Source organism: Phyllostomus hastatus, unplaced genomic scaffold, assembly GCF_019186645.2.
Source record: "Phyllostomus hastatus isolate PE091 unplaced genomic scaffold, TTU_PhHast_1.1 phas_scaffold_501, whole genome shotgun sequence".
In the NCBI taxonomy this organism is placed as follows: Eukaryota; Metazoa; Chordata; class Mammalia; order Chiroptera; family Phyllostomidae; genus Phyllostomus; species Phyllostomus hastatus.
In genome coordinates, this window is record NW_025334033.1 from 6,435,013 (window position 1) to 6,455,366 (window position 20,354).

The window sequence follows — 20,354 nt, forward strand, 5'->3', positions numbered from 1 at the left end:
ACATCTATGCTACTGAGTCTGAAATTGCTCAGCTGCTTTCTCTGCACCATCATTTTTAAAACTGCAACCCCTTCCCTCACACACACACACAATGCACACTGCATTTCCTCTTACCCCTGTCACTCATTTGTTTCTTCGAGCATTCTCCTATCACACCCAATGAAAATAAACATTTAGTTTGTAGTTTGTGCTACCTCTCTCCTCACATACACACTCCCTAGAATGTAAATTCCATGAGGGCTGTTGCTTTTGGCTGTTTTGTTCACTCTGTATGCATGGTGCTTAGAAGAGTGCCTGGCATACACAGGTGCTCTCTCAATGTTTCAATGTTTGTTGAATGAATGAATGGTTAGTTGGCTACATGATAGGATTAGACTGCTGGACTTAGGATCCAGAATTCCCATATTAGTCACACTTGTGCAGGAAGGGAGCTCAACCTGCTAGAGAAATCAAAGGAAGGGGTTACCTCTTCATGCTACCCAGATATCAGACCCATTAAACCTACTTCTACCAGAGGAAAGACTCAGCTGTGAAACACAGGCACCCATCTAGGCTCTGAACTCAGCACCCATGATGAGAAACCATTGTCATCCTCCCCACTGTGACATGCTGCCCCGCCCATCCAATGTCAATAGCAGAGTCATGACCTCTTGGAAGGTTCCGAGATTCTATTGGATAGTTCCAGTGGGGAAAGATTAGACTCTTCAGAAGCAAATTCACTAGGGCAGAATCAGAAAGACCATACACATCAGAAGGGAGGTAGAGTTTGTTGAAGTAATGGAGAAAAAGAGGAAACTAAGGGGCAGACTGAGCCAAATTACTAAATTCTGCTTGGTTTTTCTTTGTCGAGTTGAATACTAAAGATCTCAATAACTAGGGATCCTCGCAGAGGCCAGGCTAGAGAGCAGAGACAGTACTTTTTCAGGGTGGTTATTCACCCATGCCATTCCTATGGGTTCTTAAATAAAAGAGCTAGGCCTAGAATAAAAAGGGACTTAAGAACAATTGATAACCTTTATTGATTTTTACTGCTGTGTGTAAATTTCCAAATGGTTTTTCGTTGGTGAATCATCTCTGAGTATACCTGCTAGCAGAACATTCATTGAATTTGATGGCGTTTTCCCTATATCCTCACTGTGTCCTTACTGAGGCGTATTCAGATCATGGGCAGAGAATCAGAAGGCCGGGTTTTGTCATGGCCAAATGAAGGGGCTGGAGGAAGAAAACCAGTTAATTTTGTTCCTGTATTTTGGGATTCTTGGCTACTTACTCTGTGTTTCATAAATGGATCCATTTCCCCAATTCATTAGATACTCCTCTGCTGGTATTTTAGGGGATCTACAATGGAAGAACACAAGGAAAATCAACTAGATTATGAGTAAGTAATTGTGGTTATGTAAAACCACATCCTAGGACCAATAGCAGATGCAGGTCTGCCATTGATGCTTTCCCTCATCTTCTAGTCTCCCTCTCTCTTTCTCCTATCTATCCACCCCCACTGACACTCCACCCCAAGGACTCTACGCTTTCCTGAAGTGAGAATAGTTGTAAATCCCCTATCCAAGCCAACCTTTCCAAGGTAGGATTTTCTTTTCCAAAATCATCCCATTTCTACTCAAAAGTCCTTCTGTCTCACTACTTTATTCCTGGTTAATCATTTCAACTAATTAATTGACACACAGGAAAATAAAAGTTTATTGAGACTTTCCCATGTGCCAGGTACCCTTTGTGGACTACGCTAGCATTACCATTATTTTTTATTAAATTTACTTCAAAACAGAAGTTTACATTTTTATTAAATTTACTGGGGTGACATTGGTAAATTATATAGATTTCAAGTGTACAAAACAGTAATACATCTTTTATATATTACATTGTGTGTTTACCACCCAAACTCAAAGCTCCATTTGTCACCATATATTTTACCCCCTTTAGCCTTCACTATCTTGCCCCCTACCCCCCTTCCCCTGTGGAAACCACCAGACTCTTGTCTGTGTCTGTGAGGTTTTTTTGGTTTTTGTCTGGTTTGTTCATTTGTTGTTCTCAGGTTTATATCCCATGTGAGTGAAGTCATATGGTTCTTGATTTGTTTCATCTGACTTATTTCACCTAGCATGATATTCTCAAGTTCAATCCATGTTCTCATACATAAGAGTATTTCACCTTTTGTTATGGCCGAGTAGCATCCCATTGTATATTTGTACTACATCTTCTTTATCCAATCATCTATTGAAGAACACTTTGGTTTCCATGTCTTGGCCACTGTGAATAATGCTGCAATGAACTGGAGTGGCTCTATATTTACAAATGAATGTTTCCAAATTTTTCAGGTAGATAACCCAAAAGAGAGTGCTGACTCTGTTCTTAATTCTTTGAGGCACCTCCATCAATACTGTTTTCCACACTGACTATACCAATTTACATTCCTGCCAGCTGTGAATAAGAATATCTTTTTCTCCACAATATTCCCAACACATAGTTATTTGTCTTGATGATGGCCATTCTAACAGGTGTGAGGTGGTATCTCATTGTAATTTTGATTTTCATTTTCCTAATAGCCGGTGATATTGAGCATTTTTTTTCATATATCTGTTGGCCATTGTTATGCCTTCTTGGGAAAAGTGTTTAGGTCCACTGCCCTTTTTTAATTGAATTTTTTCTTGTTGAATTGTATATATTTTGAATATTAAATCCTTGTTGAATATTTTGCTTGCAAATATCTTTTTTCATTTAGTTAGATAATTTTTGTTTTGTTGACAGTTTCTTTTGCTGTGCAGAAGCTTTTTAGTTTGAGATAGCCCCCATTCACTTTTGCTTTTGTTTCCCTTGCTTTTAGGTCAAAATCATAAAATCTTCTCTAAGATCAAGGTTCATAAGTTTAGTACCTATGTATTGTTCTATGTAATTTATTGTTTTGGGCTTGGGTTTAGGTCTTTGATCCATTTTGAGTTAATTTTGTATGTGGTGATGTGGCAGTCTAATTTCATTCTTGTGCATGTGGCTTTACAATTTTCCCAGGCCCATTTATTGAAGAGGCTTTCTTTTCTCCATTGTATGTTTTTGCTTCATTTGTTGAAGGTTACTTGTCCATATACATGTGGGCTTATTTCTGGACTCTTAATTTTGCTCCATTGGTATGCGTGTCTGTTTTTCTACCAATACCATACTTTTTTATTATAGTCACTTTGTGGTACAGTTTGAAGTCAGAGAGTGTGATTACCTTAGACTGTTTTCCCCCCATCCCTCAGGATTGCTTTAGCTATTCAGGGTCTTTTGTGGTTTGGCACAAATCTGATGATTTTTTTTGTTCTATTTCTTTTAAAAATGCCATTGGGAATTCAATAGGAATTTCATTAAAACTGTATATTGCTTTAGGTAATATGTCCATTTTTACTATGTTGATTCTTCCAAACCATGAACACAAAATATCTTATCTTTTTTTATATCTTCTTCAACTTCTGTTAATAATGTCTTATAGTTTTCGGTCCTTCACATCATTTGTTAGATTTATTCTCAGGAATTTCATTCTTTTTGTTGCATTTGCAAAGGGAATTGGTTTTTTATTTAGTTTTCTCAAATTTTATTGTTAGTGCATTGATTTTCTACCTTGAAACTATTTCTTACTGTATTTTTTACTGTATACTTATTACTTCTCATAGTTTATTGGTGGAGTCTTTAGGGGTTTCTATATAAAGAATCTTGTCATCTACAAAAAATGACATTTATACTTCATTCCAAATTTAGATGCCTTTTATTTTTCTCTTGCCTGATTTCTCTGGCTAGGATTTCCAGTACTGTTTTGAATAGCAGTGGAAAGAATGGTCAACCTTGTCTTGTTCTGGATCTTAGAGGAAAAGCTTTCAGTTTTTTACCATTGAGTATGCTATTAGCTAACAGTTGTAATATATGGACTTTTATTATGTTAGGGCATTTTGCTTCTATACCCATTTTATTGAGTGTTTTAATCATAAATGAATGTTGTATCTTGTCAAATGCTTTTTCTGCATCTATTGATGTGATCATATAATTTCTATCCTTTATTTTGTTAATGTGGTATATCACATTGATCCATGTGCATATGTTGAACCATCCTTGAGCCCCTGGAATGAACCCTGGTTGATTGTAATGTATTATCTTTTTTATGTATTATTGTATTCAATTTGTTAGTATTTTGTTTGGATTTTTGCATCTGTATTCATCAAAGATGTTGGTCTGTACTGTGTGTGTGTGTGTGTGTGTGTGTGTGTGTGTGTGAGAGAGAGCGAGAGAGAGAGAGAGAGAGAGATTCTTAACAGGCTTTGGGACCAGGGTTATGCTGGCCTCATAAAATGTGTTAGGAAGTATTGCCCCTCCTTCAATGTTTTTGAAAGAGTTTGAGAAGCATAGCAAGTAATTCTTTGCATAATTGATAGAATTCACTATTAAAACCATCTGGTCCTGGACTTACTTTTTGGGAGGTTTTTAATGGTTGTTTCAGTTTTCTCACTGTCTATTAGATTTTCCGTGTCATCATGATTCACTCTACAATGGTTATGTATTTCTAAGAACTTTTCCAATTATTCTAGGTTTTGAACTTGGTGGCATATAGACTTTCATAGTATTATTGTATGACCCTTTGTATATCTGTAGTGTCTGTAGTAACTTTCCCTCTTTTATTTCTGGATTTATTAGAGTTTTTTCTTTTTCTATTCTTCGTGAGTCTAAGAGATTTGTCAATTTTATTAATCTTTTCTTAGAACCAATTTTTTGTTGCATTAAGTTTCTCTATTGTCTTTTTGCTCTCTATTTCAATCAATTCTGCTTTAATTTTTATTTTTTCCTTCCTTTGGCTAACTTTTGGCTGCATTTGGTTTTTTCCTAGTTCTTTAAAATGTAACATTAGGTGGTTTATTTGGGATTTTTCTTGTTTCTTGATAACATGAAATGATGTAAACTTTCTTCTTATTACCACTTTTGTTGCATCTTAGTAGATTTGATGTGTTGTATTTTCATTTTCATTTGTCTCTATATATTGTTTTTAATTATATTTTATTATTTATACTATTGCCATTGTCCCAGTTTCCCCCCCTTTGCCTGCCTCTACCAAACTTCACCACTCCCTCAGCCACAATCTCCATACGTTAGTCGATGTTCATGGGTCATGCATATATGTCCTTTGGCTACTCTATTCCCCATGCTGTACTTTACATCCCCATGACTGTTCTGTAACTACCAAATTGTACTTCTTAACCTTTTCACCTTTTTTCCCCATCCCTCCAACCCCTTTCTCATCTGACAACCATCAAAATGTCCTCTGTATCTATGAGTCTGTTTATCTTCTGCTTGTTTATTCTTAGTTTCAGTTGTTGATAGGTATGTATTTATCTTATTGTTTATAGTTTTTATTTTTTCTTCTTCTTAAAGAAGGCCCTCTCACATTTCGTATAGTACTGTATTGGTTGTGATGAACTCCTTTAGCTTTTCCTTGTCTGGGAAGCACTTTACCTGTTCTTTGATTCTAAATGATAATTTTGCTGGGTAGAGTAATCTTGGTGGTAGATCCTTGTTTTTCACCACTTTGAATGTTTCTTACCAATTGCTTCTAGCCTGCAAAGTTTCTTTTGGGAAATCAGCTGAAAGTCTTATGGGAGCCCCCTTAACTGCATTTCCTCTTGTTCCTTTGAAGATTCTCTTTGTCTTTCACTTTTGGCATTTTAAATGCAATGTGTCTTGGGGTGGGACACTTTGGGTTCATCTTGTTTGGGACTCTCTGCACTTCCTGGTCTTGTATGTTTATTTCCTTCACCAAGTTAGGGAAGTTTTCAGTCACTACTTTTTCAAATCAGTTTCCAATTTCCTGCACTTTCTCTTCTCCTTCTGGCACCCCCCATGATGTGAAGGTAGAAGTGCTTGAAGTTGTCCCAGAGTCTCCTTACACTATCTTCATTTTTTTGTATTTTTTTCCTAGTTGCTATTCTGATTGATTTGGGGTTTTGTTGTTGCTGTTTTGTTGTTGTTGTTGTTGTTGTTGTTGTTGCTTCCTTATATTCCAAATTGCTAAATTGATTCTTGGTTTCATCCACTCCACTGTCGTTTCCCTGTAAATTGCCCTTTATTTCAAATAATGTATCCTTCATTCTGACTACTTTTTTATGCTTTTGAGGTCCTCACTAAGTTCTTTGAGCATCCTTATAGCTAGTATTCTGAACTCTGCATCTAGTATATTGCTTGTCTCCATTTTGTTTAGTTCTTTTTCTGGAGTTTTGTTCTATTTTTTCATTTGTGCCATGCTTCTTTGGCTTGTCATTTTGGCAGCCTCTCTGTATTTGTTTCTATGTATCAGGTAGAGCTGCTACATTTCTCAGGCTTGGCAGAATGGTCTAATGTCGAAGGTGTCCTGTAGGTTCCAGTGGTACAGCGTCCTCTATCACCAAGCCTGTTACTAAAGGTGAGCCCATCATGTGGGCTATGTACACCCTCCTTTTGTAGTTGAGCCTTGATTGCTCTTCGCATGTCCAATATCAGCCACCAACTCTATTCTGTCTGGGGTCATACAATATAAGTTACTGAGAGATCTACAGGTGGCTACTACTCTGCTGGGATGAGAGATGCCCAGGTAAGGTCAATCTGTGCACCAAGACTGGCTGCTGCTAGTACCTGGGCTAGGGCAACTTAGTGAGAGGTACAAGGTTGCTGAAGGCAGATGCTGCTTGTTTATGAGAATTTAGGAAAATCTGAAGCAAGTGCCAAAACAAGCCATTCATATGGAAAAGCCACTGGAAACAGCTTGGGTGGGCCTGAAAGTTGGGTCCACTACTGCCCCCATGCTTGAGCTCAGGGGGAGTGAGTCCAAGTAAGTCTGTGTGTGGGAGCCATTTAAGAAGAACTGCCTGAGACTCCAGATGTTTCTGTTTTCCGCAGGCTTAATCGCTACTGATTTTTACAGCCAGAAGTTATGGGGACTTCTCTTTCTGGTACTGAACCCCTAGGCTGGGGGTCCTGGTATGGGTCTGGGACCCCTTGCTCCTTGGATATCCCTCCTGATTTTTATCCACCACACATGGGTGTGGGACCAGCCTGTTCCACATCTCCACCCCTCTTACCAGTCTTGATGTGGTTTAATCTTTAATTCCATAGTTGGTTTCTTCTTTAATTCTGTAGTTGTAGGACTTCCACTCAGCTCAATTTTTGATGGCTCTGAATGATGGCTGTTCTATAGCTTAGTTGTCATTTTGATGTGGTTGTGTGAGGAAGCAAGCCATGTTTCTCTGTGTATCTTTTCACCTCCCTTTTTATTTCTCCTTTGACCCAGTTGTTTTTTAGTGGCATGTTGTTTAATCTCCACATATTTTTGTTTATTCTGGCTTTCTTCATGCAGTTGTTTTCCAAAATCAGAGCAATGTGATTAAAGAATATACTTGGTATGATTTCAATCTTCTTAAATTTGTTGAAGCTAGTTTTGCATCCCAACATATGGTCTCTCCTTGAGAATGTTAAATGAGCACCAGAAAAGGCTGTATTCTGGCATTCTGGAATGAAAGGCTCTGTAAATATCAATTATGTCCATTTGGTCTAATGTGTCATTCAAAGCCAGTATTTCCTTATTGATTTTCTGTTTAGATGATATATGCATAGATGTCAATGGGATATTTAGATCCCCTACTATAATTGTGTTTTTGTCAGATTTTTCCTTTAATTCTTTTAATAGTTGCTTTATATATTTTGGTGGTCCCTGGTTGAGTGCATATGTATTGAGAAGTGTATATCTTCTTCATGTATTGTCACCTTTATCATTATAAGACGTCCACCTTTCTCTGTTACTTTTTTAATCTTGAAATCTATTTTGTCAGATATAAGTATGGCACACCCACATTTCTCTGGATGTCATTTTCTCAGAGAATCTTTTTCTACCCTTTGACTTTGAGGCTTGCAGCTGAAATGTGTCTCCTGAAGGCAGCATGTGGTTGGGTTTTGTGTTTTGTTCCATTTTCATACTCTGTCTTTCTATTGCTAAGTTCAGTCAATTTACATTTAGAGTGATTATTGATATATAAGAATTTCCTGTAGCTATTTCATCTTTTGTTTTCTGATACCTCTATGTCTCCATTTTTTTTCCTTGTATGACTATTGTTTCAGTTTGGTTGTATTCTAAGATTTTTCCCACTGTTTTCTCTTTTTTTATGTAATGTATCTCAGTTTGGGATTTTTGTTTGGGTGGTTACCACTGGGTATATGCAAAAGAAATGTTCATATACACAGTAGTCCTTTTTCTTCTGAATGTTTCTTATCTCTATTCCCCTTTGTAAATTCAGAACTGTACTCCCACCTCTTTTGTGTTTTTATTGTGTCAAATTATCCCTATTTATGCTGTAAGTTTGTTTCTGAATTGCAGTAGCTATTGTCTTCTTCTCTTTATTTTTAATGTTTATCCCTTTTAACCTTTATATGTAAATGTATTGCAACCCCATTTCTGAAAAGGGGTTGCAATATTCTGCCTCTGTTTATTGGTTCATTGTCTTACTAAAAACCTATAGTTTTTAAACTTTGTTTGTTTGTTGTTTCCAGGAAAATTAACCCCCTTCAGTCTCTAGTTTTGTGGTGGTAAATTCCCTCAGCTTCAGTATGTCTGGAAAAGTGTTTCTCCTTCATATCTAAAAGATAACTTTTCTGGATATATTATTTTTGGCTGGTAGTTTCTCTCTTTCAATAGTGTAGATATTTGATTCCACTCTCTCCTAGCTTGCAGGGCTTTGGCTGAGAAATCCAATGATAACCTAATGGGCTTACCTTTATAAGTTACTGTCTTCTATTCTCTGGCTGCCTTAAGAATTTTCTTTGTCATTAATTTTTGACAGTTTTAATATAATGTGCCTTGGAGAAGGCTCTTTTGGATTAAGATAATTAAATGTTTTGTTTGCTTCTTGGATTCAAGTGACTAGTTCTTACTATAGGTTTGGAAAGTTTTCATCAATTTTTTTTTAATTTAACCATTGTATTTTTTCCATTACCATTTAGTCCCCTTATACCCACCTCCCCCAGCAATCAGCACACTGTTGTTCAGGACCATGAGTTTTTTTCCTTTCTGCTCAATTACTCCACCTTGTAACCATCCCCTGCCCCCAGCTGTCATCGTACTCTCCATCAGTGAGTCTGTCCCCATTTTCTTTGTTAGTTTGGTCAGTTTATTAAATTTCATATATGAGGGAAGTCATATGGTATTTGTCTATCTCTGACTGACTTATTTCACTTAGCATAGTGTTCTCCAGGTCCATCCATACTGTCACAAAGGGTAAAATTCTCTTCTTATTGGCTGACTAGTATTCCATTGTATAAATGTCCCATAGTTGTTTTATCCACTCATCTACTGATAGACACTTGGGCTGCTTCCATATCTTGGCGACAGTAAATAATGCTGCAATAAACATACAGGTGCTTATGTTCTTTTGAATTAGTGTTTTTGGTTCCTTTGGATATATTCCCAGAAGTGGGAAAGCTGGGTCGAAAGGCAGATCCATTTTTAATTTTTTTAAGCTAGTGTTTTTTCTTTTTTTATATATATTTTATTTATTTATTTATTTTTAGAGAGATGGGGAAGGGAGGGAGAAAAAGAGGGAGTGAAACATCAAAGTATGGTTGCCTCTAGCACACCCCATACTGGGGATATGGCCTGCAACCCAGGCATGTGCCCTGACTTGGAATCAAACTGGCAATACTTTGGTTTGCAGGCCTGTGCTCAATCCACTGAGCTACACCAGCCAGGGCCTCCATTTTTAATTTTTTAAGGTATCTCCATATTGCTTTCCACAGTGGCTACACCAATCTGCATTCCCACCAACAGTACAAAAGGGTTCTGCTTTCTCCACATCCTGGCCATCACTTGTTATTTATCAATTTATTGATGCTAGCCATTTTTAATTGGGTTGTTTGCTTTTTTGTTGTTGAGTTTTGTGAGTTCTTTGTAAATTTTTTATATTAACCCCTTATCAGATGCATCAGCGAATATGTTCTCCCATTCTGTGGGTTTTCTTTTTATTTTGTTGATGTTTTTCTTTGCTGTGTAAAAACTATATAGTTTGCTGTAGTCCCATTTGTTTATTTTTTTTCTTTTGTTTCCCTTGCCTGAAGAGATATAACCACTAACAAATGGCTTCGAGTAATGTCCCAGATTTTGTGGTCTTTATTTTCTTCTACAACTTTTATGGTTTGGGTTCTAACATTTAAGTCTTCAATCCATTTTGAATTTCTTCTTGTATGTGGTATAAGAAGGTGGTCTACTTTCATTTTTCTGCATGTATCTGTCCAGTTCTCCCAACACTGTTTATGGACTAAATTATCTTTAGCCCATTGTATGTGCTTGCTTCCTCTGTCAAATATTAATTGACTATAAAGATGTGGCCTTATAATTGATTACTATGGCCTTATTGTATAGTTTGATATTAGGTACCATTATTTCTCCAACTTTGTTCTTCTTTCTCAGAATCACTGTTGCTATGCAGGGCCTTTTGTGGTTCCATATAAATTTTTGAAATATTTGTTCTAGTTTTGTGAAATGTGTCATTGGAATCTTGATAGGAATTGCTTTGAATCTATAGATTGCTCTGGGTAGTATGGACATTTTAATGATGTTAATTCTTCCTATCCATGAATGATGTTAATTCTTCCTATCCATGAATATCCATTAAAAATATACATTTTAATGATGTTAATTCTTCCTATCCATGAATATAGTATCCATGAATATAGCTTTGAATCTATAGATTGCTCTGGGTAGTATGGACATTTTAATGATGTTAATTCTTCCTATCCATGAATATAGTATGTGTTTCCACTTGTTTGTATCTTCTTCAATTTCTTTCTTCAGTGCTTTATAATTTTCCAAGTACAGTTCGTTCACATCCTTGGTTAGGTAAATTCCTAGGTATTTTACTCTTTTTGTAGCAATTGCAAATGGGACGATTTTCCAATTTCCCTTTCTGTTAGTTCATTACTGGCATGTAAAAAATGCAACTGATTTCTGGATATTAATTTTTCATCCTGCTAATTGCTAAATTCATTTATCAATTCTAGTAGTTTCTTGGTGGAATCTTTGGGATTCTCTATATACAGTATCACATCATCTGTAAATAAAGATAGGTTTACTTCTTTTCCAATTTGAATGCTTTTAATTTCTTCTTCTGTCTGATTCCTGTGGCTAGGACTTCCAGTACTACATTGAATAAGAGAAGTGAAAGTGGACATCCTTGTCTTGTTCCCTTAAAGGGAAAGCTTGTAGTTTTTGTCTGTTGAGTATGATGCTGGCAGTGGGTATGTCATATATAGCCTGTATTATGTTTACATATATTCCCTCTAGTTTCACTTTACTGAGAGTTTTTATAATAAATGGGTGCTGGATTTTATCAAATCCTTCTTCTGCATCTATTGATATGATAATGTGTTTTTTATCCTTCATTTTGTTTATGTGATGGATCGCATTTATTGATTTGCAAATGTTGTACAAATCTTGCATTCCCAGAACAAATCCCACTTGATCATGGGGTATGGTCTTCTGGTGTATTGCTGTATTTGGTTTGCTAATATTTTGTTGAGAATTTTAACATCTATGTTCATTGGGGATATTGTCTTATAAATTTTTTGTAGTTTCTTTATGTGGTTTTGGAATTAGGATAACGCTGGCCTCGTAAAATGAGTTGGGAGCCTTCCCTTCTCTTGAATTTTATGAAATAGTTTGAGAAGAAGAGTTAGTTCGTCTTGGAATGTTTGGTAAAATTCATCTGTGAAGCTATCTGGTCCAGGGCTTTTGTTTGTTGGTAATTTTTTTATTACTGCTTCAGTTTTATTAAGTATAATCTGTCTATTCAGATTCTCTGATTCTTCCGGTTTTATTTTTGGACGACTGTATGTTTCTAGAAACTTACTCATTTTGTCCAGGATGTCCAGTGTGTTGCCATATAATTGTTAAAATATTTTCTTACAATCCCTTGTATTTCTTTGGTGTCAGTTGTCACTTTCTCTTTCATTTCTGATTTTATTTATTTGGGTCCTCTCTCTTTTTTTCTTGATGAGTCCAGTTAAAATTTTGTCAATCTTGTCTATCTTTTCAAAGAAACTGCTCTTGGATTCATTGATGTTTTGTAACATTTTTTAGACAGTATTTCATGTATTTATTCTTTGATCTTTATTATTTCCTTCCTTCTCCTCACTTTGGGCTTTGCGTGTTTTTCTTTTTCAAAAACTCTTAAGTATAAAGTTAGATTGTTTATTCAAACTTTTCTCTTTTTTACTCTCAAGTCTCTCTCTTTTTTCATATGCATCATTTCTAGATTTCTGTCTTTCATGTCACCAATTCTTTTCTCCATCTGGCCAGCTCTGTTTCCTAAGCTTCCTAGTTCATTCATCATCTCTTTTATTGTGTTTTTCTTCTCTAGAATTTCTATTTGGTTCTTTTTTAAAGTTTTAATCTCTCTGGTCAAGTGCTCCTGTTGTTTATTGGTCTTATTTCTCAGTTCATTACAATCCCTATCTGTGTTTTTGTGTATCATTTTGAGTTTTTTCAGAATTGTAATCTTCAATACTATGTCATTTTAAATCACACATTTCTGTCTTTAAGTTTTTTTCTCTCGAGATTTTTCACTTTTTTTCTGAGCTGCCTCATTATCTTGGTTATTTTAGGTATTTGATGGACTCCTTCTCTGTCTAGGCATCTATGACAGTTGGATCATTAAGAGTGGCATTCCCTGTAGGTTGATAAGAAGTCTTTCTTTTGTTTTCCAGCTGGTGGCACTGAAGCACAGGTTTCTTAGTTTCTCTAGCATTGGTCTGCTTTCTAGAATCTCTGAGGGAGGTAGAAAATGCCCTTTATATTCTCATGTGATGGCATCTCCTTTGTGACCCAATGGCCTTGGTGTCAGAGCACCACCCCTATGGGGAAATGTGCTGGGCATTGGAGTTCCAAGCTGTCCCCTGCAACCAGATTCTGCTGGAAACACAACTACAATGATTGGAAGTGGAGTAAGCTGGAAGAGGTCAGCTGGTACATTTGCACCTTTGTCTTTTCCCAGCAATGGCAATTTGCATAAGCCAGACACCTCACCTTTGTATCTCCATCCTGCCACAGGGATCAGCAGCAGCATGCACCCACCATTCAGGGGAAAAATGCATCCATGGTTCCAGTACTCAGTGTTTCAGATAATGTGTTCTGTAGCCCTGCCTTCACCACTACAGCTTGTTCTGGGGCCCACTGCAAGCTCTGAGGGAGTGAAAAGGAGTGAGCTCTGGGAGGATGAAGGAAGGTGGCTAGGCTTCTTGGCTTTGTTTTTCTGTCTGGCAATAGCAGCTGCCAGACCACCACAGCCACTCCTCTATACTCAGTTTCTGCCTTGGTCACTGGGTTCAGCTAGAGCACACACCAGAGTTCATGGTATCTCCTTGCTTCTCTAGGCTCAGGGAGTGCAAAACAAGCAGGCTCCTCCCCTCTCCCAAGACCCACAGTGGGCTCCAGGCTGTTTCTATCTGTGGCATCATCTTGGCTCTTCTCTCTTCCCTCCTCCCTAACTCGCTCCCACTCACCCACCTTCAGAAGTTTCAATGTGTGGGTCTCCCAGACATGTTTGTGTGTTGTGCAGGGAATCCTTTCTTTAATTATAGCTGTTTAAATTGTTGTAATTTCAAGGAGAGAGACCAGGGAAACCTCTCACTCAGCAATTCATTTGATGTCATCAGTATTTGCATTCTTGAAAGTGACTGGCTGGATCATATTTGTGTCTGTTCAATGGAGTGATTTTCCATGGTACATTATCAGACTTTGTAGTTGACAAGAGAGAAGTTTTGAGATGGTAGGAGGGAGAGAGGGACTAAAACCCTACCTGCCATGGAAACCTTTTGTGATTCTGCATAAAGCTGGGCCCAACCATTAGTGATGTGCCAGCTGCCTGGATAAAAGTACTCAATACAAGTGTATTGCATGAGCAGATTTTATCAACAATTTGTGTGATAATCCATTCTCTTCAATGCAAGAGGTGATTTAAAGAAGGAAACTTCCCCTGGAATCAGAGTGGAGTACTTTGGACAAAAAAAGCATGGGGAAGACCTCTCTTGCTGACTGAGTTTAGAATTATTGAAACAAATTGTAGAGCATGATTGAGAAATATAATTTCCTAAGAATGAAAAAAGAAAAAGTGTATTCCCAGAAACAGTCATGTTAATGAATTACATGTCTTCTAGATATCCCCTTTGGTCCAAAGTGTTTTGATCTTAAGATAACTGGCCCTTGTTCATTTTGGGGGCTGAGACTACAGGTCCGAGAAAGTGGAAATCTTAAGATTGGCCCAATCAAAGAGGAACATTAACAGTTTAAACACAGACCTTGAAAAGGATATGCAGAGAATAGATGAAGCAAATCAGGAACTTCTACTAAAAATTCATGAGAAAGAAGATGAGATTCGGAGGTGAGTGTTGGGATTTTGTAAGGGGAGCTCCCAGTCCAAAAGGAGGGAGGAAGAGTGATGAAGAGAAAAAACTGAATTTTCCAGCTTTCTCTAGAGACCTATGTCTTTATAGCAAAAACTTTCTTCTTCATTCCTTGGAATTTCTCTCTTATGTAAACCCTGAAATATGACAACTTTCAGACAGATTTCTAAAAGACTAGGTGACATTTACTTGAGCTGAAAAAACATTGGTTACTTGACTTGGGAAACAGGGGAATCTTACCTTTCCCACCTTTAAAGTGAATCTGATTTTAAGGATCCAGAAGAGACGGGTTCCAAACGCGATTTGTATTAATTATCATTGAAATACCCTTAAAACTGATATGTGTTTTTTCAGTTCCGAAACTGCCAGTTTCTCACAGTGTGTGCTTGTATCATCCAGGCTGGAAGGTGAGATCACTCAGACCAGAGACTTGGCAGAAGATGAGGAGTGGGAGAAGGAAAACTGTACCACACTGGAAAGGGAAAGAGCCTTGCAGGAGCTAGAAGAAGAAACAGCAAGACTCGTAAGCAAGAAGCTGGAAAGAGCCATTTGAAAAGTTTTATTCCTCACCTCATCAACTGTCAGATAAGCTAGTCCCACCTTTTTGCATTCAAAGAAGAGTCAACTCAAAAGTCATGGCAGAATGTATCCATGCATGGAAGGGGATGTGTGGTAGGCAGGGGGTTTTTGGTAACATTTAATATTGGTAGCCCTACATGTGGTCATCTCTATCCCAGGAAATTTGGTGTGTATATATTTGGATCACACCACATGTTTTTTCCTGACATCACGAAGTAAGATGGAGTTTCTGTAGGAAAATATCACTGGGGTGAAATGAAGAACCATCAGCTGAATGAAGGCAGATGGTGGTGTGCAGATGCACACTTACACTCTGCCTCTTTCAACAGGAAAGGAAGAATGAGGCCCTGGTCCACAATATAGAAGAACTTCAAAGAAAGGTAGGATAAGGCTCTGTGTTCCCTGGTGTCCCCATACCATTCCCAGTCATCAAAAAGAGTGGGAAATCATGATAGAGGAACCCACATGTTAGGGAGGCCTGTGCTGGGGTGGATACTGCTCCTGCTCCACTCTCCTGAGGCTGAGCTTCATGACCCACATACAGTGATTCTCCCTGGAAGCCTCACGTGAAAGCAGAGGGTGGGTATTCAGGGTCTTCAGTGATCTCATGGGTTCTTCATTCTAACACAAGGAAATTCATTCCAACAAACACTCTGTTGAAGTAATTTGACTGAAACCTTTGCAAGAGGTTAATTTTACTTTCAACACAGACTTTTAAAAAATAATTCCTAAGAATTCCATTTTCCTTGTCCAGGTATTCCCTATACCTCGACTCTAAATCAGAACACAGTGGGTTTTCTATGATATCTTACTTCCTGACCCATGCCTGCAACCCTGAGTGACCCAGAATAGGTTAGGGGTCCAAGGAAGTACTCCTGTCTTAAGGAGACTCTAGCTTTGGTGGCTATGAGTGAGAAGATGGAGATAGAATAAAGATGTTCCCGAGTATCCACCAAGGAACTATCTCCTGGTAGTTTTTATCAAGGCCAAGTTACTGGCCCCCACACATCAGAAAATGCCTTTGTCTTCTATATCTTTTAATTAGATGTATTTTTTACTTGAAATGTATTTTTTTGAAACCATAGCTTACAAGGAAATTACCTAAGGCAGCCAAGTATGAAAAAGTCAATCTAAAGGGAACACCAGAGGAGTCAAAGGTAAATGAAAAAAAAATTTTAAATGGGTTTGGGGTATATGACCAGGAAACAAGCCTTCACATGGAAACAATTGTCAAAGTTGGGATAAATTCTTTGTTGTTTTAGTTCAAGTCAGGCTTAAGCCTGAGACACTGACTGCTGAATTCTCCTCCGCCCTTAGCGAGAAATTTTACCCTGAAGCCATATATTTTGTTTTTTGTTCTCTTTCCCATCAGAAAAAGCACAACACAAATGCACAAATATTTATGTAATACTGGAGATAGCTGAAATCCCTACTTTAAATCCTGGCCCCAGCATTTAATGTGGTTGATGTATGAAGTTGGGCAATTTAATCAGTTCTTGCCATCCTCAATTTGAATACTGAAAGAAGTCATGTATATTAAAAAATTGTGTATATAAAATATTCTTTCCCTTTTTGAAGGACTGAAGTCTTGAAAAGTCACATAATTTTAAAGTAACTATTTAAAAGTATGAAGTGTATATATGAATTCATAGAGGCAGAGCTAAGATTTATAATTCTACTATGTTAGACAGATTACACACCTTGCCTATGATTCCAGTCTAGGAAGAATCTATTCAATGATTCACTCAAATATTTAGTGACCTCTATCTGCTAAGCACATCATCCAATGTTTAGCATTTCTCTGATGCTACAACCCATCTAATCAAAGATACAAAAATTTAAGATGTTTATTTTATTGAGAGGAGATAAAATTCTTAATACTTCCTGTACAAATAGTTTTTTCCTTGTCTTATCTGCTTCTCCTTAGCTTATTAAACCCACACTTAAGCCTATGTTGTATGTTTGAAGCCTCTGAAGATATGGACATACTGAAAATAGAATAGAAAATGAAACAACAAGGAATTACTCCCCTATCTTCTGTTGACCAAATTGGTGTCAAAGCCCCTCTCCCCACATACACACAAAACAAGAACTCCAAATCTACCAAGCAATCTTGCTTGGCCATGCTTATCCAGAAAATTTTTTTAAATATATTTTATCGATTATGATATTACAGTTGTCACAATTTTCCCTGTTGTCCCTCTCCACCAGATACCCACATTTCCTCCAGCAATCCCCCCACGTTGTTCATGTCCATGGGTTGTGCATACAAGTTCTTTATTTTCTCTGTTTCCTATACTATTCTTAACATCCCCTTATTTGGAACCTACCAATTATGCTTCTCAATCCCTGCACATTTTGCCTCATTTTATCCCTTCCCCCTCCCAACTGATAATGATCTTTATATCTATGATTCTGTTTTTGCTCTGCTTGTTTGCTTAGTATGTTTTTTAGATTCACTTGTTGATAGTTGTGAATTTATTGCCATTTTAATATTCATAGTTTTGAATAGAACATATTTTAAAAAGAACATATTCATCTTCTTTTTCTTAAATAAGTCCCTTTAACATTTCATGTAATAATGACTTGGTGATGATGAACTCCTTCAGCTTTGCCTTGTCTGGGAACCACTTTATCTGCCCTTCCATTCTAAATGATAGCTTTGTTGGATAGAGTTATCTAGGTTGTAGGTCCTTACTTTTCATCACTTTGAATACTTCTTGTCAGCCTCTTCTAGCCTACGAGGTTTCTTTTCATGAATCAGCTGACAGTCTTATGGGAACTCCTTTGGAGGTAACTCTCTGCTTTTCTCTTGAAGCCTTTAAGATTCTATCTTTATCTTTAACCTTTGGCATTTTAATTATGATGTGTCTTGATGTGGTCTTCTTTGGGTCCATCGTGTTTGAGATTCTCTGTGCTACCTGAACTTTATATCTAGTTTGTTCACCAAATTAGGGAAGTTGTCTCTCATTATCTTTTTCAAATAAATTTTGAATTTCTTGCTCTTCTCCTCCTTCTTCTAGAACCCTGTGATTTGGATGTTGGTACATTTGGAGATGTCCCAGAGGCTTCTTAGACAATCCTCATTTTTTTAATTCTTTTTTCTTCTTGTTGTTCTGATTGAATGTTTATTTTTTCCTTACATTGTAAATCATTGATTTGATTCTCAGCTTCACCCTCTCCACTGTTGGTTCCCTGTAGATTTTTCTTTATTTCATTTACTGTAACCTTCATTTATTTCTGGGTCTTTTTTATGTTGTTGCCATACTCAATGAGTTCTTTGAGCATCCTGATAACCAGTGTTTTGAACTCTGCATCTGATAGCTTTGTTACCTCTGTTTCAGTTAGTTCTTTTTCTGGGGTTATATTCTGTTATTTCATTTGGACCATATTTCTTTGCTCAATTCAGCAGCCTCCCTGTGTTTGTTCCTGTGTATTAAGTGGAGCGACTTGACCCCCTGTCTTGGCAGCATGAGCTATTGTAGAAAAGGCACCTGTAAATTGTGTGGGGTGGATCCTTAGGTAATCGCCAAAGTGGGACAATCTGTTGCACTATTTTGTGGCTCTGTGTCAGGGGAGGGCTTGGAGAGGGAACAGTACAGTTGCCTGGCTTCTAGAGGTTTGCCCAGCACTTGCCTTGTTTCCAGTCACTTCTCTTATTCCTTGTATGTGACTGGCACCCTTCCAGCCCTTGCCATCATGCTGAATCCCAGAGGGGGTATGTTCTAAGTCCATGCACGCCCCTTAAGCAGAGTTTCCTGAAAATCTGACAGTTTCTTCTGCTACTCCAACCCCCACTAGTTTTTACAGCCAGAAGTCATGGGAATTTATCTTCTGGTACTGGAACCCTGGACAGTGTGGTCTGGCCTTCCGCTGGGATCATTTGCTGCCAAGGTATCCTTCCCGATTTTTATCCACCACACATGAATATGGGACAGCCTGATCCACTGCCACCACCTATCTGTACCACACCACAACTCCATGTATCTCCATACCTCTCCTGTGTCTGCATCCCTCCTACCTCTCTGGATGAATATGGCTTCTTTAAATCCTTGGTTGTCAGACTTCCATACAGCTCAATTTTCTGACAGTTCTGGGTGTCATTTGTTTTGAGGCAGTGTGTTCACCTACACCTCCATCTTACACAGAAATCTTATCTAGGGAACTTTCTATCAGGAAGAAATTGAAGCTAAGACTAGACAGGATTATGAAGCCCTTTGACTATTTTTGTCAGGAGTTTTTCTTCCCTCTCCCCAGAACAAGTTTATCTGGCAGTAACCTGGCCAGAATCTAGTGGTGACACTTTAAGTCTGGCTATGCTGGCTGTGTCAGGTGACGTGAGCTGATAGACAATAGATAGAGAGTTCCAGGCATTGTCAGAACAATGGCTATTATTTTCTTGGCAGTGATTAACCCAATCCTAAAGAGTTCTAGAGTATTATTAACCATTTGAGTCATTCCCTTTTGTCCACCTATATTCTGGAATTATCAGGTGATATCTCTAATTCTATAAAATATGCAGCATTCCTATTGCTTCTGTTTCTCTTGCATGAGGGGATCAGTTCAGCACTTGCTTCAACTCCTTGTGACTTAGACCATTGTCTTCAAAATATAGCCCTTAGCACATTTGGCTATCTGGACCTGGCTGGAGGGGAAAGGAACTGTTGGAAGAGTCCAAATATGAAATAATGCTACTTAGGTGAAAGTGGGAACAACAGCCTTGAAAATGGAAGGAGGGGAAGATGCAGTCAGGTCTACTCTATCTACAGAATGTAACCCAAATTCATCTGTTTCTCTCTATGTACTACTACTACTACTTCCCTTTTGCAAGGTACCATAACCCCTCATCTGGACACTGAAGTAGCCTCCTAACTCTACTCTTACTTTTAAACATTAAACTTTCCACACTTAGAAAAGCCCTCTTTAAAAACACAAATCAGGTCATGCCATTACTTCTTCAAGCTCTTTCATGACTTCTCACTGTAATTAGAATAAAGAAACAAACTCTTTCTAGAAACTATAAGGCCCCACAATATCTCATCCATGTCTAATATTTTTCACCTAATTTTCTTCTTACCAGTCTCCCCTATGTTCCAATCATACAATAACTTATCCATACACACCAGATTTTGCTACTGCACAGTCATGGCCTTTGCTGTAACTTTTGCATTGCAGGTATTTCTTCCAGATATCCATTTTTCTAATATTTATCCCTTAGACATCAGCTCAAATATCATCACATACACAATAGCTCTTATTCCATCACTCACTTTCATCACATTACTCTGTTTTCATTTCCTTCACAGCATTTATCATTATCACGTTGACTT

General features: G+C 37.6%; 1 protein-coding gene across 1 annotated transcript in view; it reads left to right on the plus strand.

Moving 5' to 3' along the window:
* Positions 1–20,354, plus strand: part of TMCO5A (transmembrane and coiled-coil domains 5A) — a 48,164-nt gene that overhangs the window by 17,836 nt on the left and 9,974 nt on the right. The window contains exons 3-7 of the mRNA XM_045823899.1: positions 1,311–1,378; positions 14,274–14,423; positions 14,845–14,968; positions 15,354–15,404; positions 16,110–16,181. Coding sequence (XP_045679855.1) covers positions 1,311–1,378; positions 14,274–14,423; positions 14,845–14,968; positions 15,354–15,404; positions 16,110–16,181 — 465 coding nt within the window. The remainder of the gene's footprint in view (positions 1–1,310; positions 1,379–14,273; positions 14,424–14,844; positions 14,969–15,353; positions 15,405–16,109; positions 16,182–20,354) is intronic.